Raw genomic sequence first — 24,841 nt, forward strand, 5'->3', positions numbered from 1 at the left:
CTGACAGATTAAGGAGGGAGACTAATGATGAAGATAATCTATGATACAGGCAAACAGCATTGTTGTACATACTGCTAGAGATTTCGAGATGGCCTTCCAGAAATTTCCAGTGTTGGACAAAACATATATTTTGTCTGATTCTACACCAACACCATTTTTACAGCAGTGTAACTCCACTGACTTCAATGGAGTTACCCCGATTTACTAAGGGAGAAGATGATCAGGCCCATTAAGGCCAACAATAGTGTCTGAGTTTGCCCCACAACAGCCTGACTCTTCTCACACTGGCTTTACACCAGTGTAACTATATTGACTTCAGTTGAATTATTGCTGATTTACACCTACGTGAGAAGCTGAGTGTATGTTGCATTCTAGAGGATAGTCCATGAGGAGCATTGCAAGAGGCACAATTATAATTTGAAGAGTGAAGCAGAACTCAGGGTAACCTCCAGCTAGAAGAGTCATCTCCATACTAGCTCGCTGAGAGCCAGAGCACTAAAAATAGCATGTAGTTGCACCAGTGTGTGTGGGGCTAGCCATTCGAAGTACGTACCTTTCCAAGATGCTAAGTACATACTCAGGGTGGCTAGCTCCTCCTGCCACCACAACTACAGTTTATTTTTAGTGCGCTGGCTCACTGAGAGCTAGCAAGGGTATGACTCCTTGAGCTGGAATTTACACATCCAGCTCAAAGTGTAGACATACCCTTACTGAGGCCTCTGTGCTACTGGTCAGATTATGCGGAGTCATGTTTTGCATTGTTTAGTTTATGGTTAGCTGTTGTCTAGCTGTCCCCCTGTCCCTGGTGAACAGGTTTCACTGATATATTTCTGAAGAGCACAGAGAGGTATAAATCTAACTCATGCAACAAATGCCATGACAATGCATGCAATACAACAGATGCTTCATCTTTGATTCTCCTCCCATGCCAGCTTTTACACAGTTATATCTCCACTGGCTTCAAAGGAGCCATTCAGGATGTGCACCCATGTAACTGAGAACAAAACTGGACTCTTCGTATACATTCAAATAATCATTTTTCTTTTTTCCCCATGACTAGAAAGGAACAATTTCAAATGAACAATTTAACATACCACATATTGTTTAGAGGAAATTCTTATACTATGATAAATTAGCTCTTCCCTTTCTATAGTGATAGACTGTCTTTGGCCAAACAACAGGCCAGCTTCCCCTTGATTCCAATGTAGTCACACCAGTGTAAAAATGACATAACAATGAAGAACCAGCCCAGCCTATATTTGTATACTCAGCTTTTATGCAGTGCTTTTCACCCTGTCCCAGGGTCTGCACAGGTTCCTTCCCTCTCGTCCCCATGCTCTGTGCTTAGTCTGGTCAAAGAAAAGGGTCCCACCGCCTCTTTCGGGTGTTTCACCCGTGTCTATTTATTTATAGTGCTTAGTGCAATCCCAATTTGCCCAACACCGATCCCCACACTGACTCTTCTTTGGGTCTTCTCACCCCTGAGGCCTCCCGCAGCCGGTAGAGACAGAGCTGCAGTCCCCCTGTCTTCTCCCCGGCTAGCCTCCCACTGAGGCCTTTCTCTGGGCTTATATCTCCTCCCAGTCACCAGACCAGCTGGCTCCAGCTGATTCCCCTGAGCCTGCCCTCGTTAGGGTCTGCAGCTGAGCGCTTTGCTGAGTGTCTGGGCCCCTGCACTTGGCTGTCCTGCTGGGAAGCAGAGGAGGAGCCACCCCTTTAGCAGGTCTTCCAAGGGGTTTATACTCCTGCCCTGCCACACACCCATAGATCTCAATGCCCTTTACAAAGTGGGGTGGAGTATCAGTATCTTTATTTTATGGGAAACTGAGGAACCAATAGGGTTAAGTGACTTGCCCAAGTCGTATAGTAAGAGAGGAAAGATGGTTTTATGGTTAAGGCACTAGACTGACACTCAAGAGATCTGGGTTCCATTCTTGGCTTTGCCACAGATTTCCTGTGCATTCTTGGGCAAACCACTTAATTTCTTTGTACCTCAGTTTCCTGCCTACAATAATAACAATACTCCTCATCATCCAGCGTTAGAGAGGCACTCACATATTGCAGCGACACTGGCCACCTACGCAGATTGATAAATATACAAGCTGTGGCAGTGCAAGGAATTCCCAGGTTTCTTCACTCTCATCCACCTACCTACTGGACCATGCTGCCTTGCTGGATAAGCATCAGTAGCTCAACAAACAGGATGCTTCCAGTAACACGAACAAATGTAAAGTGTGTATTTACAAGACAAGATCTAATCAATAAAATAAAATCAGCTGAGATTTCTGAGAAAGGAATTCATATATCCCTGCACTTTTCTAAACACTGTTTTCTTGCATTGTCAAAGTCATTAAAATGTATAAAAATGATTATTTCCAACAAGGCATTATCATGAATTATCACCACTACTGTTGCCTAGCAACCAGAGTCATTTTGAACAGTGAGCTCTATGGAGTTTTTGCAAATGGGTATTCATTTGAGGGTTTAAACACATTCATCTTTGAAATCAGAGGCAGATAACACAGCACTTTTGTAAATCTGAATGCTTTAAAACAGTAACAATTACTGCACACATCTTCACAAAACCCTCTTCCCATAGCACACTTAAAACATGCTCAGTGCTGGAGTTTCATTCCTCTTCAGCTTTTTTGGAGTGTGTGTGAATCTTTATACTTTGTATGCAACTATTTTACATTCAAGCAAAGGAAACAATCCTCTCCCACTCTTCTGAGGGAGATATTCATAATGTCAGAACAAGGGGACACTGATGAAATTGAAAGGCAATACATTTAAAACTGTAGGAGGAAAATAATATCCTTCACCCAATGCATAATTAGCTGGAACTCATTGCCGCAGAAATCCTGGAGGCCAAGAGCTTAGTAAGGTTTTTGAAAGGAAACTTTCAACTTTCAAGAAAAAATAGAGTTACATCAAATTGGATAATATGGGATATATATTAATACTTCAGTGCACAAATGGATCATTAAATACATGTGGTGGTCTATTATGAGGATTCTCACACCTTCCTCTGAAGCACCCAGAACTGAGCAGGATCAGGGGCAAGATACCAGGTATCTGATCTGATCTGAGAATTCCTACATTGCTATGTTAATCTACATTAACTGCGTTTATGCTGCAGTTAATAACAGTCTGTGTTATTGCTTCCAATCTGTTTTTCTTTGGCAAGAGAATCCGCTTCCAACTCCCTGGCTTCCAAAATTCCATAGCCTCATGGATATGAAGAAACATTCAAAGCATATTTAGGCACTAGGAAATATTTTTTCATGAAGACTGCAGACACAAGGCCATGTCTGTCTCTCACATAAACATGCACACTGCACTGAAGTCAATGTAGCTGAGCTTGCTTACCCCAGCTATACATTTGGACCATTGTTTTTCACACTTCATCTTGCAGACATGGGGCTTGATGCAGCAGTGAATGGAAGTTGAGGGCTCTAAGCACTTTACAGCGTGGAGAATGGACTCGCTTCACTGAGAGAAATGAACATCATTTGTCATTATCCGATCTAAGTTGTGTGGTAAGATGTGGCATAAGCCTGTTATGAGATTTTACAGTATATTGGGGTTCCCAAGAAACCATATGGAGGATATTGATAGGTTGCCATATAAATACCAATTGCTGTTTAATAACACAAATACTAATAGGATGCTTTGCCTGTGTGCTGTTTTATGGACATTTGCTGAGTCCACATACAACACCATACTGTCACATAAGAAAATGCGTGTTAATATTACAGTACCATTTGCAAGTCGTTAGTTCACACATATTTAGACTCACAGCTTACCCTAAACAATGAAATAATGTGTCATCCCAAAGAAAGGTAAAACCTCTAAGTTAAACAGGCTAGGCTGGAGCATGCAGAGTGAGAGACGACTCTAAGGCTACGTCTTCACTACCTGCCATATCGGCGGGTAGCAATCGATTTCTCGGGGATCGATATATCACGCCTCATCTAGACGTGATATATCTTTCCCTGAACACACTCCTGTCGACTCTGGAACTCCACCGGAGCGAGTGGCGGTAACGGAGTCGACAGGGGGAGCCGCGGACGTCGATCCCGTGCCATGAGGACGGTAAGTAATTCGATCTAAGATACTTCGACTTCAACTACGTTATTCACGTAGCTGAAGTTGCGTATCTTAGATCGATCCCCTCCTGTAGTATAGACCAGCCCTTAGAAAGGGGTGTTGTTAAGACACACATCTGAAGGAGGGAGGGAGGGGAGTGAGGGTACAGGTTATAACACCCTTTAGAACAGTGCAATCCACTCCCTATGATGCACCGTGGACACACCTCCTTGCCTCACCTTTCCACTCTGGGGCAATTGCGCTCTTGCTAGGGCATGGAATCACTCTCCCAAGCACAGGGACTCCAATTTCCCTAGCTGTCCAATGAAGTGTGCAAGGGGGGAGAAGCTCCTTCCACCCTCCCACCTCCCCTGCCAGAGCTACAGGCAATCTGGCCCAAACTATGTTAGCGTGTATTCTAATATGAAATTTAAAAGGCTCCTTGGAAAGTATTTTAAGAGGGCTGTGTCTCACTGACAGCTGGCAAACCATTTATGCTTTTCTTTTATCAACAGATTCTGGAGGAAATGCAGAACAAGGAGGAGCTTTAGCTGCTTTTCACTAGATAAACACAAACATGAGCAAGTGTGCTGGCATCTCTGAGTCTATGTAAACCCTAAAGAAGTACAGTATAACAGCTGGGAATCACTGCAATGAGAGCCTGCCAGAGCAGCAAGTAGAAGGCACTTTTGCTGTTGCCTTTCTCCTATGCACGCATTGCAAAGAAAGACAGCTGTTGTATTTGGTAACTATTATATGTATCTATAGTCCTAGCCTAGGGAGCATGACTAACAACACCCTCTACCAGTCCTTCCCTTCAACCCACAAACATTGAAAAATAGATCACCTTTCTTGTCAAACATATTTTATGCTGCATTTTCAAGTATGACATATAGGCCATTTTCACATCAGAGCTACGCAAATGCTCCACAAGATGTTCCATGAATATTCAATGATATTTTTAGGCGCGTTCATTTGGCCCTTTTGAGTGAGAGTTCTGGTAACATGACTATTTGTGAAAAACAGATTTTAAGTTCACACAGCCAAATAATCATGAGAAACGAATGTTATATTAGCTTTTCAAAACAAATTCACAACCAGGAAACTGATTACTAGAGTTATGATCATCCAAGCTAGGAAGAAAAACAAAGCCATTTGACCTATGTGACCAGTCACAGTTAAGCTTGAATTCTGAATTTCCAATACCAAGACAAAAATAAATAAAACTTGAGAATAATTTAAAATCATGAATAAATTTGCAAAAAGGATTATCTGTTTGTGGACTCTGGACCGTAAGAAACGTGAAATTCATGGAATGAATTATTTGTTATGAATAGCTCACACAACTTTCCCTGATACATCCTGCCCCTGACCCTCTTCAATGTTTCCTTCTGAATGGCAACATTCATCCAAACTCCACAGTATAGGATGTTGACTAGACGATTAGTCTTTGCTCATGACACTAAGACCTGAGAACTCTAGATGCTGCTACCTATGCTTTATGCACTCTACTAAGAAAGCCATATGATTCACAAAGTCCGAATCATTTAGGATATGGATAAGGAGCCTGTGTGACTGCTCACTAATGAATCCAAACTTGCTCTCAGACTCGCAGACATGACAAATGGCTGGAGACAATGATGAAGAAAAATGAGGACAAAACTTATCCTCTACGTACACATTTCCTCTGATTTCCCAGAAGCTAGCAGGAGCAGTACAGATGAGTTGTCTGGCATGACAAATGGAATGCATCTTTTTTGCAAGCTGATAAAGTGACACTCAGATTCACATAAGACTAGAAAAAAGTCAGGAAACTTTTGAAATGCAGTAACTAAACCTTGTAACAATGCTGCATTTTCAGTGTGATGCATGTTTTACCTACTAAGAGAGACTAAAATCCATTTTAGAAATAGACAATCATATGAGTTCCAGCTTGCAGTATCCTCCAAATTGTTCCATAAGAGGAGCAAAGTTTACTCCTGTGGAACAAATGGGGAGTTTGGCATTCTAACGCCTCAGATGCAAATCTTCGAGCACCTCTGCAGGCCAGGACCACTGCACCAATTTTCAGTCCCCGGGGTCTCCATGTCAACATGGCTCTGTCCCTACTGGCTGTTATCTTTGAAACCACCACCACCACCACCCTTCTTTAGGGGGAGGGAGGATTCACTTAGCGGGATCTGCTTCAGGAAAAATATAATGTTGACCAGGTCAGAATTGTCTTATATGTAGGGAACCCAAACTTGTGCAAGCACCATGTGCAAAGGAGATGGAGAAACTGCCCTGAGCATTGGAGGCACAAGGTTCAGAACTGAAATCGCTCTGCTCCATCTAGCTGGCAGATATCATATAGCCATGGAGCCCTATACACATTTTTCCATTTACTTTAAAGAGTTCTGGATCTGGCCCACAGTTTTCGATTATTCATTTCTCCATCCTTCCTGAGCACTGCTATTCAACTCCACCACAAAACCAAACAGCTAACACCAAAGAAAGGCACTACCACCACCCACTATGCCTAACATAGAATATCACTTACTTGTATGGGATGTGTTTGCTGCCGTTGACGAGGGCAAGGATGACGTTGCCGAGTGCTGACAGCGAAAGACAGAGTCCGGAGCCTCCCTCTCGATTTTTGCTGAGCACTTTCACACAGCTACCCAGGTCAATGAGATGTAAGCGGCTGCGACCTCCGGACACTGCCATAAATGAAGATTGGAAAGAAGGAGAGCAGTTAGCATCGTGCTCTGATGAGTTACTCTAAATGCTGCTCCAGGAAAGAGAGCTTCCCCCAAAAGCAAAAGGCATTGCTCATCATGACCTATTAAGGGGAAACAGTTCAGAAACCCCATTTCAGTAATGTGAGCAGTAACAAACAGTAGGAGTCCTGTTAACTCATTTCCACCACTCACAGCTGTACATTGTTGTTCATTGCTGACCTGTTTAAAAATTGCTGGCATTAGCAGTACTCACAACTCCTGCAGGCTTTACTCTGTAGGAGTCACTGTTTTGCCATTTTTTTTGTTTGATTCCTCTAGTCCAGCAGTTCTCAAACTTCATTGCACCGCGACCCCCTTCTGACAACAAAAATTACTACACGACCCCAGAAGAGGGGGCCGAAGCCTAAGCCCTGCAATCCCTGGGGGGGAGGGGTGGGAAGAGAGGAAGGGAAAGGAAAGCTGCCCCAGGGCTTCTGCCCTGGGCAGGGAGGGCATGTAACCTTAGTCCCCCTGCCCACAGTGATGTCCTGCAAGCAGCCCTGCAGCAATCCACTCTAAAAAAACAATTCACAGTTGCTGCTGGCAGTCACAGAGCAGCTGCACTCTGTTGAGAGCCGTTTCTGGTCCTGTGACACAAGCACTGACTGGTGGGACTGCATCATTTTGCAGGTACGGGATGATGAGCTGTGGCTGCAGAACTTTTGAATGCAGAAGGCCACCTTCTAGGAACTTTGTGCAGAGCTTTCCCCTGCCCCGCAGTTCAGCAACACAAAAACGAGAGCTGCTCTAACACTGGGGAAGCAAGTGGCGATCGCTACTTGGAAGCTTGCAATGCCAGACAGTTACCGGTCAATGAGGAACCAATTTGGAGTAGGTCAATCAACCGTGGGAGCTACCGTGCTCCAAGTGTGCAGGGCCATTAATTGACTTCTGCTATGAAGGGTAGTGAGTCTGGGAAATGTGCAGGACATAGTGGATGGTTTTGCCACGATGCGGTTTCCTAATTGCGGTGGGGCAATAGATGGCACGCATATCCCCATCTTGGCACCAGATCACCTTGCCAAAGAGTACATAAACCGAAAGGGATATTTTTCAATGGTGTTGCAAACGCTGGTGGACGTCAGAGGGGACGTTTCACCAACATCAATGTAGGATGGTTGGGAAAGGTTCATGATGCAGGCATCTTTAGGAACTCGGGTCTGTTAAAAAAGCTGCAATCCAGGACTTTCTTTTCAGACCACAGAATGAACATTGATGACGTTGAGAAGCCTATAGTTATCCTGGAGGATCCAGCCTAACCCTTGCTCTCCTGGCTCATGAAGCCATACACCGGCTGTCTGGACAGCAGTAAGGAATGGTTCAACTATAGGCTCAGCAAGTGCAGAATGGTGGTTGAATGTGCCTTTGGTCATTTGAAAGAGTGCTGGAGAAGTTTACTAACAAGGTTGGACCTTAGTGAACAGAACATCTCCATGGTTATAGCCACCTGCTCTGTGATCCATAATATCTGTGAATAAAAGGGGGAAATTTTTCCGCAGGGGTGGGCAGTTGAGACAGATTGCTTGGCAGCCATTTTTGAGCAGCCAGACGCCAGGGCAATAAGAAGAGCACAGCAAGGGGTGCTGCGTATCCGCGAGGCTTTGAAAAGCTGTTTCAATAATGAGTCATAATAATGTGAGCTGCTTGTCTGCATTGTGCTTTCCCAAACCTTCACCTGCCTTGTATCACTGTCCTTGTAAAGCCAACCCTGCACCCAAGCCCACTGCTTCTACTCAATAAAGAACATTTATTTCTCAAATCCATTTACTTTATTTAACAAACATAAGTAGAGAGGGAGAACAGAAAAAAAAAGATAACCTTGGGGAAAAGGGATTGTAAAGTTGCAACAGGAGAAACATTTTTAGCTGTGTAACATAATACCTTATTCCAGACCATCAAAGGTCTGTGAATGGGCACCTTCTGTTCTTTGTACCATCCCCCGAGTTAAGTGAAAGGGGTAATAGATATTTCGCCCACACTTCAGGAAATGCTTGAGAGAGGGTGATTCTGAGCCAGGCAATGCCAGCTGGCTGTCCACCAGGGTCTGCAGAGGGACTCTACCCTCCTGCTTCTGTTCCTGCAGTTCAACCAAATGCCTCAACATGTCTGCTTGGTCCCTCATAATCGGAAGTATCTCATCCTGCACCACATGCTCTTGCCCATTGGATGCTTCCCTCCTCTTCATGTCCATGTTCTTGAACAGTAAATCCTCCATGCTCTCAGCTCTGTGTCAGCTGTCCTGGAGGCGTTCATTATCTCAGTGAACACGTTCTCCTGTGTTCTCTTTCTCCTCCTCCTAATCACCAGAAGTCTGCTTTCAGGTGTTGATGACACTGACATTTCGAGCTGTCAGTCATGGGGAAAATAAAGGAGCCATTGTGCACGAATAAAATGTTTCCATAACAAGGCCATTTTCATAAAAAAAATCCAACCTTATTACACTAGGTGCAAGCCATAACATAATCAGAATCCGTAACCGTTCATGGTGCTGTTTTGCTGCTCCAGCCATGGTGAGTAGGCCCTCCCGGGTCATGGGTGACCACACTTTTAATGAAGTTTATGACAGGCTCATGTCAGGAGCAGAGGTAGCTAGTCGAACAATCGCCCCTCCCCATAGCACCACAGGAAGCTATTTATGAAATGGGGGGCGGGGGTGACGGAGACGTTTTCACTCCCAAATAGCGGAATCTCTTATGTGGGTCCCCAGTCCCCTCTCAGCCACTTTAAACCACTTACCGACCCATGCCGAGCACAGTAAAGGCACATTAGCGGCCACGTGGTTTGGCGATCTGGAATGTGTGTGTGTATGTGGGGGCAGGGAGTCTACATGCCCTTTTTTCTTGTAAGAGCACTTTTAATGAGAACTTTCTCCATTTCCTATGTGATATCAGTCTCCTGAGGGTAACAAGAGGCGGAAAGGAAGGAGATGCTGCAAGCATCTGAGTATCGACCCAGTCCTTATGCTGCTACGTGTGTACCACAATGCTAACAGCAGAATTAATTCAGGAGTTGCGTGGGAAAGTGTCCTGCCATGGTGGAAGAAATAAGACTGCTCTGCCCAGAAACCTTCGCTAACCCAGTCCACATAAACAGTCTTTTCTGGGGGTCACCATCTGCGTAGCTGGAGTGGCCTCTAGTAAGCAGAGAACCACAGCATTTCATTTTTTCTTAACAGTAAACATGCAATAAAACCGAATGTGTGTGCCCGCTAAAGTTTAACTGGGTGTTGTAACTGTTGACTCACCAGAGGTGCCTTCCCCAGCATCACAGTTGGCTACCATGATGTCCTGTGACCCACAGGATTCCAGGGTTAAAAATATTTCCTGGCTCTTGGGGAGAATGGATCCATTGCTTGCCTGTCTTCTGTTTGCCTCATCATCATCCACCATATCATCCTTCTTGATGTCCCTAGACTCACACACACCTGTGAGGTGTCTGCGTTGCTTGTGGGGGTGCTGGTAGGGTCACCTCCGAGAATCGCATGCAGCTCATTGTAGAACCGGCATGTGTGGGGTTCGGCACCTGAATGACCATTCACCTCTCTTGCCTTCTGGTACGCTTGGTGATGTTCATTTATTTTCACATAGCACTGCTGTGTGTCCCTCGTGTAGCCCTTCTCCCCCATTCCACAAATGATCTTTGCATAGATGTCAGCATTTTCTTTGCTGGATTGGAGCTCTGCTTGCACAGACTCTTCTCCCCATGCAGTGATGAGATCCACTACCTCCTGTGCAGACCAGGCTGGAGTGCGTTTGAGGCATGTAGTCTCCATGATCAGCTGTGCTCAAGCTGGCACATTCCCAATGTTGATCAAACAGGAAATGGGAAACCAAAAATTCCTGGGGCTTTAGCCGGGGAGGGGTTGTTTTCTGTGTACCTGACTGCAGTGCAGCAGAGTTGAGAATGGTCTCCAGAATGGTCACATATGAGCATTGTGGGACACCACCTGGAGGCCAATTAAGTCAAATTACACAATACTGCATCTGCACTACATCGCAGTCGACCCATGAAAATCGAATTAAGCATTTCGCCTCTCACAGAGGTGGATTACAGAAATCAACATTAGAGGTGACGTAGATGGATGTAAAGGACCCAGTAATGTAGACACATACATTAACAGGTTGACTTAAGATGACTTCCTTCAACCTAACTTTTTAGTGTAGACCAGGTTTAATAAACAAATTTCACAGATTTTGGGAGTACAGATGGAAGGAAGGAAGGAGAGCTCAAATTTTGGCTCTACCAGTGTTAACAGTACTGCTTTAAACTGTAATTCTACCCTGAAAAGTAAACCTATAAAAGCAGCATCGTACAGTATCAGCATTTATTGTGCCATGCTGATTTCCTATATGTTCAGTTTACAAGTTGAAAGATGCATTTTCAACCTGTCAGCCCTGCAAACTCTACTTGAAGTTAAGTGCTTTAGAACACAGGCATCACCGCCAGAGATAATGGTTCTGCAGCCAAATTATGACCATATTTGCACTTGTGTAATCCCATGGTCTTCAATTTAAACTCTCAACTGCTCCTATATAAGCATATTAATCTTCAGTACAGCATACAAGTGAAACTGAGGCTACGAGCTCTCTTGTAAAACTTTGTACCAGTGATGATGCACAGGGAGAAAGGAACCTAGCTTGACTTTCCCAGGTTGAGTATGAAGGACTTGTGGTTCTAAAAGTAACATATTTTCGCTAGTAAAATGAGCAGAATTGATATGGAGTAATCAAGACACAAGCAGGGAACCACTGACAGTTTTACAGAATCACTTTTCAGGATACAGCAGCATTTTAAAGTAACCACAATTTAAAGTACCATTAAAAGAACTGTTTACAGTCAGCTTATTTTCGTAAATATTGTCCCTGTTATATTTCAGTGGTTCAAGGTGAGGAGCTGTATTTTGTACTAACTTGTGGACTGTTATATTGTAAAGCCTGCAGCAAACACTGAAAGACTAACCCTGCCATTTCAGATACCATTTGATAAATGGACCTGCAGCAGGCTTCATGAGTGAATGCAGTATATAGGGAAGGTGTGGTGCCCGCAGCTTGAGAAACTGTGGTACTGTGCGTGGTTACTACAGAGATGCGAAAAAAAATTCATTTGAATATTTTATTCAATGACAAATGTCATTTCAGGTCTACTGAAATTACTCATGATTTCAGATCAAATTCAATAAATAGTTTAGGCAAAAAATGAAAACATTTTAAAAAATTCAACATTTTGAAGTCAAATGCTTTGACTTTTTGTTTCAAAACAACATTTTGTTTTGACCTTCAGCTACATTTATTTAAAAAACAAACAAACAAAAAAGGGCAAAAAACCTCAAAAATTAGACCAACTCCTCCCCCCTAAATTCCTCTTGGGTCAAACAGACTGAATCAAAGACTGAATTTTTAGCTGCAGTTTGTCCATCAAGACCTGATCACTATTGCTCTGAATTATTTTGATTCAATGAACGGCATGGAGGTTGATTAAAAAGGAATGGCTGGCTTATTGGCTTTATGGACACATTGGGAAAAATGCTATTGGTGAGAATGTAATACCTTTACAATGGGATCTTTTTAGAAAGAACAAAGTTATCAGTGCAGCAGCATACAGAAGAGGTCCGTGGTTAAAAATGAAAGTAAAAATGGCCACCAATGGAAAAACGGACAGTTACCACTTTGATGAGAAAAGGAGGGGATTTGAAGCGCATGTGGAAAGGCTGTAGCAATATTTTTATGCAATGGCACTAAGCATTGTTCTAAATGGTTTATCAACAGACGTTTTCTTTCCTGAAAGTTTTGTTTCCATTAAATATTGGCTGATATGAACTATGAGGACTTGACTTAAGTGCTTATGAACTTAAGGTGCTTGCGGCAGCACATTTCCAGGGGCGGCAGGGATCCAGCATGGGAGCTGAGAACCAACAGGAGGCCCTGGGAGCTGTAGTTCCTTGGTGAGCTCCCTGCCTATAGAGCCAGCCCTGGAGCAGGGAAAGAACTACATTTCCCAGAATTCCCTTGACAGTAATCAACAGGAAAGGGAGGGAGGGAGGTAGCTGAGACCTCATGCTGCAGCTTGCTGTGAATGGAGAGCTCACTGCTAGAGTGGGGTGGCACTGGGAACGGGAGAACAAGTATGTCCAAGGAGTAGAAGGCTTTGGCCCAGACACCCCCAGACTGGATTAGGGATACTGGTGTGACTTCACCTTGCAGCCCCTAAAGAAAGAATTGGGTGGACTAAATGGGCAGTGCCCTTCTCTATCTGAAGCCTAGCAAGGGAGGTACGTGGATCCCACTAGAATTTAAAATGAAAAGTAAGGGAGAGGAGGCTCTGGACCTGGGCAGCTTTAGGTACAGTACCAGGCTCGCAGGAGGATTTCCATTCTGAGCCATGGAAGCAGAAATTGACTTTTCCTTTCCAGAGTGATCCAATATTCAGAAAGGGAATCTAGCACCTGCCTTCCAGATTTGAACACCCTCAAAATTCAGATGTGCTCAAGCTCAATTTGGGAAACTGTTACTTCATTTCTCCCAAATCAAATATACTGATCCACTGTAACTTGCTGTAGAAAAAGTAGATAAAATTGAGCAAGAAATGCTTCCCAGTGGTTATTAGGACTGGAATTGCTATTTTCAACAGCCATTGCCCTTTTTTTTTTGTTTTTAGTTTTATTTGTTTAAAAGGAAGACAGTGATATTGCATTGGCAAATTCCCCATAGAAAGAAAGAGTGGAACAAAAGAATAATAAAGGCACCTCGACTTTTCCTCATTTATGTAGGACAGTCTTATAATATGCATCCAGATATCCTCCAATCATACAAGCTGAAAATTGTTCCACTTTACTGCAGTTCTGTAACCATATGGGAACCAATCCTGCCTGTGTTCTGTGCACATCCAAAATTCCTGCTGAATGACCCGCTGTCATAAACAGATAGTTCAGGGTTAATAGAAAAGAAGTACTTCATGTCTCTTTTGACTGTAAAAGGTTAACAAGTTCAGTGAGCCTGGCTGTCACCTGACCAGAGGACCAATCAGAGGACAGGATACTTTCAAATATTGAGGGAGGGAAGTCTTTGTGTGTGCTGTTAGTTTTTGGTGGTGGTTCTTTCTGGGTTCTGAGAGTGACCAGACGTGCAACCAGGTTTCTCTCCAATCTCTCTGATACAGGCTCTTACGTGCTCAGAACAGTAAGTACTAGGTAGATAAGGCGAGTTAGGCTTATGTTTGTTTTCTTTATTTGCAAATGTGTATTTGGCTGGAAGGAGTTCAAATTTGTATTTGGCTGGAAGGATTTTAATTTGTACTTGTATACTTAGGCTGGGAGGGTATTCCCAGTGTCTATAGCTGAAAGACCCTGTAACATATTCCATCTTAAATTTACGAAGATAATTTTTACTGTTTTTCCTTCTTTAATTAAAAGCTTTTCTCGTTTAAGAACCTGATTGTTTTTTTATTCTGGTGAGACCCCAGGGGACTGGGTCTGGATTCACCAGGGAACTGGTGGGGAGAAAGGAGGGAAGGGGGAGAGAAAGGTTAATTTCTCTCTGTGTGGGAGAGAAAGGTTAATTTCTCTCTGTGTTAGCATTACTTTCTCTCTCAGGGAGAGTCTGGGAGGGGGAGAGAGAAGGAAGGGGGAAGGTGGATTTTCCTCTCTGTTTTAAGATTCAAGGAGTTTGAATCACAGTGATCTTCCAGGGTAACCCAGGGAGGGGAAGCCTGGGAGAGGCAACGGTGAGGGAAAGGGTTTACTTTCCTTGTGTTAAGATCCAGAGGGTCTGGGTCTTGGGGGTTCCTGGGCAAGGTTTTGGGGGGACTAGAGTGTACCAGGCACTGGAATTCCTGATTGGTGGCAGTGCTACAAGTACTAAGCTGGTAATTGAGCTTAGAGGAATTCATGCTGGTACCCCATCTTTTGGACGCTAAGGTTCAGAGTGGGGAATTACACCATGACACCCGCCCTGGGAGCGAGTTACCAGTGACCCAGGGCTGGGGCGCCAGGAGGATGCAGTGGGGTGGGGGAAAGCCCAGGGCTCAGGTGGCACGGGGGTACAGGTGGGGGGGTGCCCAGCGCTGGGACAGCAGTGAGGTGGGGGGGAGCCCAGGGCCAGGGTGTGGGGCAGTCAAAAATTTTTTTGCTTGGGGCAGCAAAAAACCTAGAGCTGGCCCTGCTTATGAATCACTTTATACCCCAAGCTGACATCCTAGCTGCAAGATGTACAATTCACTTCAGAAAACACAGAGGAGAAAATGTATCTGGTTTTTGGCTTGTCCTAAATTGCTGTCCACAGCCTTTCATTCTGGGAGACATCTGTCAGGAGAGAGAGTTATGTATGTAGAAATCCAGAACTAAGAACTGTGTCTCAGAAAGAAACTTGACAAACTCAAATGTAGTATCTACTGCTGCTTTGAGTCCATCAAGAGAAATGCATAGCAATTTGAGAGAGCCCCTCTATGTATCATGCAAAGAAAGGAAGGAAATCTCAGCCCACAGGTGCAGGAGTCACTACACCAGGAGGACATCAGAAAGATGGATGGATCCATGAATTTATTATCCGTTGTTTGGAAACATCACATCAACCAGAGCTGTGTTTCATCAATAAGCTGAAGTTCAGGTGCTGTGGTATGAGGACATGCAGCCTAGGGGAGAAAGGAATTCAACAAAAGGAAATCATTTTCACCTAAAAACGTAGAACAGCATTTCAGCTATCTGAATGGAGAGTGGACTCCTACAAAATCTCTGTGCAGCTCCCTTTGGAATTTGCTAGTTCCGAGAACACTGAACTGAGCCTCTTTGTGTCCTACCCTTTGGACTACAGCAACAATGGCTCCAGAACCTCTAGACATCATTTCCCAGTCTGCACAGGAATGAGGGCAGGAACAGGGACACAATAGATGGGAAATTCCTACAAACGCCAATGGGGAGCTTCGGATAGAGTGATTTATATGAACAGTTTGCTGAGCAAAAGACTGCACTGTCCATAAGAAAGATCCTCTTGGTTAATGTAATCCAACTCACTTTTTCACACAGTGTATGAGAGATTGTATCCTTATTCTTGTTGGTTTTTTTTTTTAACTCAGTTTGTCAGTGGAAAGTGATTATTATGGAATATAAGAGTAATATCCAAAAGTGCACAGCTTCAGATTCTGGTTGAATTTCACTGATCACCACCAAGAAAAAGTGAAAATGACAAGTTTGATGATTTGAAGTTAATTTTGGTGGCCAGATTTGGACGACCGTACTAAAATTAGTCAAACTGAACCATGTAGCAGGCACTGTATTATGCAATGTGTTCTCTATGGAAGTCAGCTACTGAGCCTTGGTGAAGATTATGCATTGATATTGTTGAGAAGAATCAGTGGCATATGTTTGGTTGCTGCTGATGATTATTCCAAGTGGCCAGACCTGGCACACAGGACAAACACTTCTGGTACTCAGACCACTGGGCAATTGGGAATATGTTTCCTGCATATGGTTCGCGTGAAGAGAGCGTTTCAGATAAACAGGCTAAGATTGTTACTGAGGAACTTCAGATTTTTCTCAAGAGAAATTCAGATACATGTAAAGATCAGCTGCTCATCATCCAGTAGCAAGTGGGCCAGCAAAACATTCTGTGCAGAAACTTAAGAGAATCAGCAAGTCAAAACAAGACTTGTTTTTAGGCTGACAGCACCACTCACTCAATCTGGGATCTGACGTTCTCCATGCTGCTTTTTAACCACCAAAAATTCTGCAATCCGAAGTTAGGCAGCAGTTTTTGCTGAAGATGAGATAAGATGAATACCATAAAATTTCATTGTCCATGGCCAGCTTGACTCTGTAGTACTGACAATTTTAAAAAAACACAAAACTTGTAACATCGCAGGCATAATTCCATTGATTTCAATGGCACTATGCCTGCTTCTGACATTAATTACTTCTGGCCTATCATGAATCAGGACTGTAGGTAAGTATAGTACCAAACTGTCATTTTTACAATCACTTTTCTGAACACAACCAAACTTAAACTCTTTGATCTTTGACTCACTAAAAGCTGCCTTTTTTTTTAAACCCTGTTGGCTGAACCAATACTATCATCTTGCCATTGTTTTCTAAAAACCTGCTTCACTACAGCAAACTAGGCTCCGATCATCACTAGGAACCCTTTCCTAGCATAACCCCCTCCCCACAAAATGCACACTCCTCCAATCATCAACTAGATCTGAACTCCTTGGCTTATTAGGTCACCCAGATATGGAAACATTCCGTCAGGGTGGTATGGCCTGAAAGCAAAACCTACCTACAACTAAGGAATGATGCATCTCCCCCATTATAAATCTATGAGATCATGCAATCTTTTAGAATTAGTCATTAAAGCCATCAGGAAACAATACATTTTACTCCACAGCTCTTTTTAAAATTGTATTTGAAAACAGGCTGTGTGTGTGCATATGTAAAAAGCATGGAGTATTAAATGACTTTAATGGTAATGCCCTCAAAACCAGTCCACTTCCTTCTTAACAACCAGATAGTTTGAGCATTCACAGTCTTTGTTTCCACTGCAGGGTGGTTAATTAATAAACCTTTAGGTAATTGAGTTTTGGCTGCCAATTCCACAGGGGTTATTACTTAAACACACGCAATCTCCACTTTCATTTACGCAGCTGTAACTCTTACATTTTAAATACAGTACAGTATATTTCAATACACTGCATTCAAACTTTAGGCATAAATATGGCAATGATGTCCACTCTTTGGATATCTTAGATTGTAGTCTGCTCACCATCACAAATAGTCTGTAGAGATACACAAGCTGAAATATTCACAGTCTCTGCAGTGCTATTTAGGCCCACAAGAACTATTAGAGAGGAGTTTTTTTGAAGAAATTTTGTCATCAGAAAATGCCAATTTAACAAAACCAAACCTTTTCACAGGAAAGGGTCAATTCTGATAGTTTTTTCAAAGCTACAATGTTTTGAAAGTTTTGAAATTGTCAAAATATTTTGTTTCAACATTTCTGAAACAAAATTTTTTCTAGTTTGAAACAACTTCTCATTTCAAAATTTAAGCTATTTATAGTAAAAATAAATCAAATAAAAAAGGTCAAAATTGAAACAAAATGTTTCAAACTTATCAAAACAAGACATTGCAATTGACCTGAATTGATTTTTTTTTTCCAATTTTGGTTGGCGATAATTTGAGATTGACTTTTCATCCTGATTCAGGATGGGAATGTTTTTTGATATCCTGACATTTTTGGAACACAGGAAAATCTTTACCGCTCTGCTCTACTAAACATATTTTAATAAAGCTGCTGGCTCCTTATTGGATGCTGTGTTAGTATCCAGTGCAACATTCAGCCAGCAGAGGGCTTCATAATACCTTTCCTGTTCTGGATGAATAGGGCCCTACCAAATTCAGGGTCCATTTTGGTCAATTTCACACTCATAGGATTTTTAAAATTGTAAATTTCATGATTTCAGCTATTCAAATCTGAAATTTCACGGTCTTGTAATTGTAAGGGTCTTGAGCCAAAAAAGACTTGTGGGGGGGTTGCAAGGTTATTGTAGGGGGGTTACGGTATTGCTACCCTTACTTTTGCACTGCTACTGTCAGAGCTGGGTGGCTGGAGAGCGGCAACTGCTGGCCGGGAGTCAGCTCTGAAAGCAGAGCCGCTGCCAGCAGCAGCACAGAAATAAGGGTGGCAATACCATACCATAGCTTCAGAGCTGGGAACCAGGCTAACAGCCACTGCTTTCTGGCCGCCCAGCTCTGAAGGCAGCGCAGAAGTAAAGGTAGCAATACTGCGACCCCCTAAAATAACTTTTTGCAACCCCTCTGCAACTTCCTTTTGGGTTAGGACCCTCAGTTTAAGAAATGCTGGTCTCCCCCGTGAAATCTATATAGTATAGGGTAAAAGCACATGAAAGACCAGATTTCAAGGGGGGAGACCAGATTTCACAGTCTGTGATGCATTTTTCATGGGCTGTGAATTTGGTAGGGTCCTATAAATGGAATACTGGCAGAGGTTAAAGAGGACCTGGGCTCAGGAAGAGCTGGAGGTTGGGTATGAGCAGGGGCGGCTCCAGGCACCAGCATACCAAGTGCGTGCTTGGGGCGGCAAGCCGCAAGGGGCGCTCTGCCGGTCACTACGAGGGCAGCAGGCAGATTGCCTTCGGCAGCATGCCTGCAGAGGATCTGGTGGTCCTGCGGCTTTGGCATACCTCCCGCAGGCTGCCGCCGAAGACAGCCTGCCTGCCGTGCTTGGGGCAGCAAAATAGCTAGAGCCGCCCCTGGGTATGAACAAGAGCAACCAGGAGCTGGCTGCAGGGAGAAGTATGGACAGCTTGGGAGATGGGAATGAAGGGCAGAAAGCCAGAATGGGAGCAGCCCGTTGCTTGGAAGGGGGGCAGTGTTAGTGATGAATACCAAGCAATGGGCTGCAAAGGCGGGGGGTGGTTTGTATGGTTGAGTCTGAACAAGGTAACAAGTCAGACACAAAGGACTGGACTCTGACCAGCATGCTGTTGGCTCTAATGCAGGTACTCCTGGCACTAGGACCATGTAGCCCTACCTTCACTGCCTGTACTATTCGGCCCCCCAGGGGCTAGATTGGGAGCTGCTGAGTGTTGTGTTTACTATCTTTTGTTCGTAACTCAAGACCACAGTGCCACAGGTAACGGCAATATTTGTTTCTGGCAGCCCGAGTAAAGCAACTCTGTATTCATTGTCTGGCAAGCGTTTATGGGAACCCAAAAGGTCAAGTGCTGGGAATGGCGACAGTGTTTGCTTCTGAGCATGTGGGACAGCTGGCAGGTTGCCATGCCGGTATGTTATAGCATTCACAGCGACTTGCTGCTCTGGGGACTGCTACAATATGTGCAACAGGCTCTCCTGCAACAGTTTTGAAGCATTTTTGTCTTCTTGGTACGTGGTTTTCCCTATGCTTTCAACAGACAGAAATGTCTTTGTAAAAGCTCTTAGAACCCTCTTAAGGGCTAATTCTGTAAACAATGAAAACAAACGGGCTTGCAATTTATTTAAACAAAAAAGATAAAACAGGTCCAGAGCCAGAAGTCCTTAGTCCCTCAAAATCAATGGGAATTTTACCTGGGGAAGTACTGAGTGAGAATTATTGTTTTTATTTATCATTTGCATTAAGTAGTGCTACCAAACAAGAGCATGTCCTCATGGTGCCAGGCACTGTACAAACACATAGCAAGAGGCAGTCCCTGAGTCAAAGAATTTGCAGTCTAAATATTATTTGTTTTACAATAGTGCCTAGAAGCTCTGAGATGTTGACCTTATTGTGCTAGGCACTATAGAAACATGTAGGAAGAAACAGTCCCTGCCCTGCAGAGTTTACCAGTCTACATGGACACGATAGAGAAATTAGTATTATCATCCTCAATTTAGGCTATCCCCTACTGATGAAAAGAACCTTCAGTCCCCATGGTCTTTTGATCCTTAGCTTCTGTGCTGAGACTCCCAGCAAGGGTGATAATTAAGGCCAAGTCTGATGGTGTTTTTCATTTCGATGTATAGACCTGTCCATTAATTCACATCACAAAGGCAACTGAACAGCCAACAGATAGCAACAACTTCTCATCACTAATGACTTGGGCTCTGCTGGCATTTTCAACAGAGCTATGCTAATCAGCTAACGTACACCAGGAGACAATTTGGCGTCTAGTCTTTTCAAGGACACCAGTTTATACAACTGCATGTGGCGAGGACACAGAAGAAAACAGAATGACTTACTGCCACCTTTGCCGCTCTTCTCCATGCGGTATTGGTAGATGTGCAGAGTGAAGAGCATGTGCGAGTTCCTGTGGTCCTCCTCATCACAGTCTCGCTGGTTGCTTCGGCGGGAGGCTATCGCTGCATCGAGGAAGAAGGCAGCCTTCTCCGCAGTGGGGGCACGGAGCTCACTCTGGTTTTGAAGCTGCAAGGCAACCCAGGGAAAGCAAATAAAGCAGCCTTGTCAGGTTCAGCACTAGCAAGTAACATTCTTAGTGCCCTGAAGTCTAAGCACAGCTAAATGCACTAGGGACATAGGATTGTGATACTGCACCAGACCCGGGGTTCAGCTGTCCTGTCAGTGAGCGTGGCCAGTACCAGATGCTTCAGAAGATAGATTGCCATGTCCAGGCTTTTGCCTGAGAATCTATGGCTGTACCTAATTGCTGTACCTTTGGCTGCAGTTCTATGAAAATCTAAGGACTAGACGTACTCCTGGGGGGTGGAAGGATACATGTAAGTGTCTATGTTACATTACTTTCCTAAACCTTAAACCATGTATTATACCACATTACCTTGGACTTGTGGTTGGTTTTTAACCACCATTGTTTGCAGTTCATTGCCATTCAGTTTCAGAGCTGTCAGTTAACAGGCATTACCACAGTGTTTGTGCTGCTAAAGTGGTATTACTGCGTTATCCCCTTTTGAGATTTAACATAGAAATGAACCACTGTAGCAGAGATATAAATTCATGTGTCTTTTTATACACACTGTACATGCTCAGGACCTCGTTCTTGCTTTTCTCCCTCTCTGCACTTAAGCCCCAAAAATGTCCACGAGGAGGCTTTGCACTGGCTGTAGCCCGTGTTTAAAACAACCACAAAAGAACACAACACTTCTCAGTCACATCGATGGAAGCAGGGATCATCAATGGGCACAAGGCTCCTCTACATATTCAGTTTGTTTTTTTAAAAAAGAAAGCCCAAAAGTCACATGGAAGTGCTGTTTTTGCATCTCCCTAGATGTGACAACCAAGAGGCTTGCTAATATCAGCAATGGAATCACAGTGTGGAGAAGTTAGAACTATTGAGAGGATTCATCCCGGTAACTGTGCTACAGCCTGTGAAGGGACCAAGCAAATGAGGGTTGGGCCTCCCCTGTTCAAGGGTTGCCAAGGTTGCCCTGACTTGTGCTTCCCACTGCAATAGCACCTAAAGGCCTTGCAACAGCAGGAAACAACAGGTTCAGGCTCTCAACGTGCCAGGGGGAAGTCTGAGCTGGCCTTCAGAGAGGCACAATATATCCCAGAGCTCCCCAGAATGCTCCCTTCTCTGTACCTGGCCAGCTCTGCTGACTGGGGCAGATGGGCAGGGGCAGGCCTATGATTTGTGTGCCACGGACTGAAGAGTCCCTGCACTCTGGGAAACCAAACGTCTGTAGACTGTACTCAGCCCTTGTGAGAGGTGGAGGAAGAGCATAAAGGAGAGGAAGCACCCCGTGTCTTCCCCCACAAGTTGATCGGAGGCAATCCATTAGATGAAGCAGCATGTCATGTACATACAATCGCATTTGCTGGACCTCAGTCACAGTCTCCAGTGTTGGGAATATAAACTGCTCTTCTCTCTCCAAAATGATAGCGAGCATGAAGTCAGATATTATTAACTCTTGATAACGTGAGGAATGTGTGCGCACTTTATGTCATCGAATGTTAGTTTAGAGAAGTGACACGTGATTATGAAATATGACATTCACAGCTCCATAGATTCCAAGGCCAGAAGGGAGCATTGTGATCATCTACTCTGACCTCCTCTATAACACAGGCCATAGAACTTCCCCAAGATAATTCCTAGTGGACAGCTTTTAGAAAACCATCCAATCTTGAATTAAAAATGGTCAGTGATGGAGAATCCAAAACAACCCTTGTTAAATTGTTCCAGTGGTTAATTACCCTCACTGTCAAAAATTTACACCTCATTTCCAAGTTTGAATTTCCAGCCATTGGCTCGTATTACACCTTTCTCTGCTAGAATGAAGAGCCCATTATTAAATATTTGTTCCCCATGTAGATATTTATAGACTGTGAACAAGTAATCCCTTAACCTTCTCTTTGTTAAACTAAACAGACTGAGCTCTTTGAGTCTCTCAATATAATGCATGTTTTCGTATCCTTGAATCATTTTCATGGGTCTTGTCTCCAATTAATCAACATCCTTCTTGAATGGTGGGCACCAGAACAGGACACAGTATTCCAGCAGCGGGCACACCAGTGCCAAATACAGAGGTAAAATAACCTCTCTACTTCTACTTGTAATTCCCCTGTATATCCATCCAAGGATCACATTAGCTCTTTTGCCCACCGTGTCACACCGGGAGTTCATGTTCAGCTGATTATCCACCATGACCCAAAAATCTTTTTCAGAGTCACTGCTTCCCTATGTTCCTAGATGTATATATTTATGTTTAGCCATATTAAAACACATAGTGTTTGCTTGTGCCCAGCTTGCTCTGTATCAATGACCTCTCTTCATTATTAACCTCTCCCCCTATTTTTGCGTCATCTGCAAACTTTATCAGTGATGATTTTATGTTTTCTTCCAGGTCATTGATAAAAATGTTAAATAGCATTGGGACATGAACTGACCCTGCATGACCCCACTAGAAACACACCCACTAGATGACGATTCCCTGTTTACAATTACATTTTGAGACCTATCAGTTAGCCAGTTTTTAATCCATGCCCTGTTAATTTTTAATAATTGTACATACACTGATGATGGCATTGGTGTTGGTAATACACAGAGCTGGTCCACAGACTACAGGGGAGGCCTGTTTGTCTGAGAGGTTTAAATACACCCACAAGTTTCCTTTTTCAGACCTTACTATGAGTGAAGCTCAGGAGTAAGTTCCTCTTCTAAAAGTGAGGGAGCCCAAATAAAGGGTGAATAAAGTCATTAGAAGGTTAGAATCCGCCTAACCAAGTCCCACTAATCTACTTGCTTTCTTACTAATGCATATTTTCTCAGTTGATGCGGAGCACAGTTAGGGGTAGATATATATTAAAACAACGTCACCTTGTAAGCAACAAGATCATCCTCAAAACCATACACACTAAAGTCTGATTGAGAATAATATGACACATAGGAATCATGTTGCTGATTTTGTACATATATTAATAAAACATTTTACCTTCTTTTCCTCTGAGTATATCAAGCATTAATTCAGTTGTGTTGTATAAAGCTGCGAAACCTTTAGGCCCTTGTTTTCCACATACTGCACTTTTACAGTTGGGGTTGACAATACTGTACATCATCCTGAGGTCCTGCTTCTACTGTCCCCCCTCTCTGGAGTGATTGGTGCCCTGAGGCTACTAGGTGTTTAGGGTTCAGAGACTGTAATTGTGCCCTGTCATTGTGAATTTCCCCCCAACTTGTGAGCTCACATAGGGACAAGGCCTGTTGCTGTGTATATAGCAAAAGGAAAGAGTGGGCATTTTTTGTACCAACTAAGTAAAAGTAAAAAAGCCATAGACTTTCTAGTGGTTGCCCAGGAGGTAATATGAACTACTTAGGTGTTCCTGCTGACTCTCCACGCCTGAAGAGAGTTGGAGTTATTCTTGGCTTGGCCAGCTCTAACATTTATTTCTTGGCAACAATTATAAGTAGCTATTAATACTTCCTACAACATTGCTAATGCTAGTGCCATGAATAATGTAGTTTATAGAGAGATAAACAGCCAAAGAAATGGCTTCCAGCTATTTGTGCAATACTGTAAATATTTTAGCTTGTTGTTTTATAAAAGAGATCACAGTTCTTCCCTTTTTTTAGTGGGGGTGAGGGGAAAGGTGAATTTTGTTTGCTCTGAATGTTTTCAAATTTTATTGCAAACATCAACCTCTGCTCATCATCAGTCATACTGGAGCTACAAATATTGAGGCCGGGAAAGCAGATGGCCCCACAGCTGCAGGTCATAAAGTTCTTGTGTGTTTCAAAGTAAACACATTCAAGTCTGCAAAGTTTATGCTTCAAGTAGTTCTTGAATTTGAATTCTACCATCTTAGTAGCTCAGAAAAATATCACTAGGCTTGGCAGAATTTGATTTTTTTTTATAATTTTGATGAATAATATCAAGGTTTAAGCATATTTTAATTTTTATAAAATTAAATTTTCACAGTTGCAGGAAAGTGGTGTGGGGGGTTGGACAATAATTATTTAAATGACAGTAGAATTTGAGAATCAAAAAGTTAAAGCTTAATAACTGTTAAATCAAATTTGCCAGCATCACATCAAAA

At 43.3% G+C, this 24,841-nt stretch overlaps 1 protein-coding gene across 2 annotated transcripts in view; it reads right to left on the minus strand.

Moving 5' to 3' along the window:
- The window catches only part of KIF26B (kinesin family member 26B), a 462,886-nt gene that overhangs the window by 75,585 nt on the left and 362,460 nt on the right, over positions 1-24,841 (minus strand). For both annotated transcript variants that reach the window (XM_050950367.1, XM_050950368.1), the window contains 2 exons: positions 20,575-20,758; positions 6,629-6,788 (listed from right to left, as the gene is read on the minus strand). In XM_050950367.1, the coding sequence (XP_050806324.1) occupies positions 6,629-6,788; positions 20,575-20,758 (344 nt within the window). The remainder of the gene's footprint in view (positions 1-6,628; positions 6,789-20,574; positions 20,759-24,841) is intronic.

The sequence above is a fragment of the Gopherus flavomarginatus genome, chromosome 4 (assembly GCF_025201925.1).
Source record: "Gopherus flavomarginatus isolate rGopFla2 chromosome 4, rGopFla2.mat.asm, whole genome shotgun sequence".
NCBI lineage: Eukaryota > Metazoa > Chordata > Testudines > Testudinidae > Gopherus > Gopherus flavomarginatus.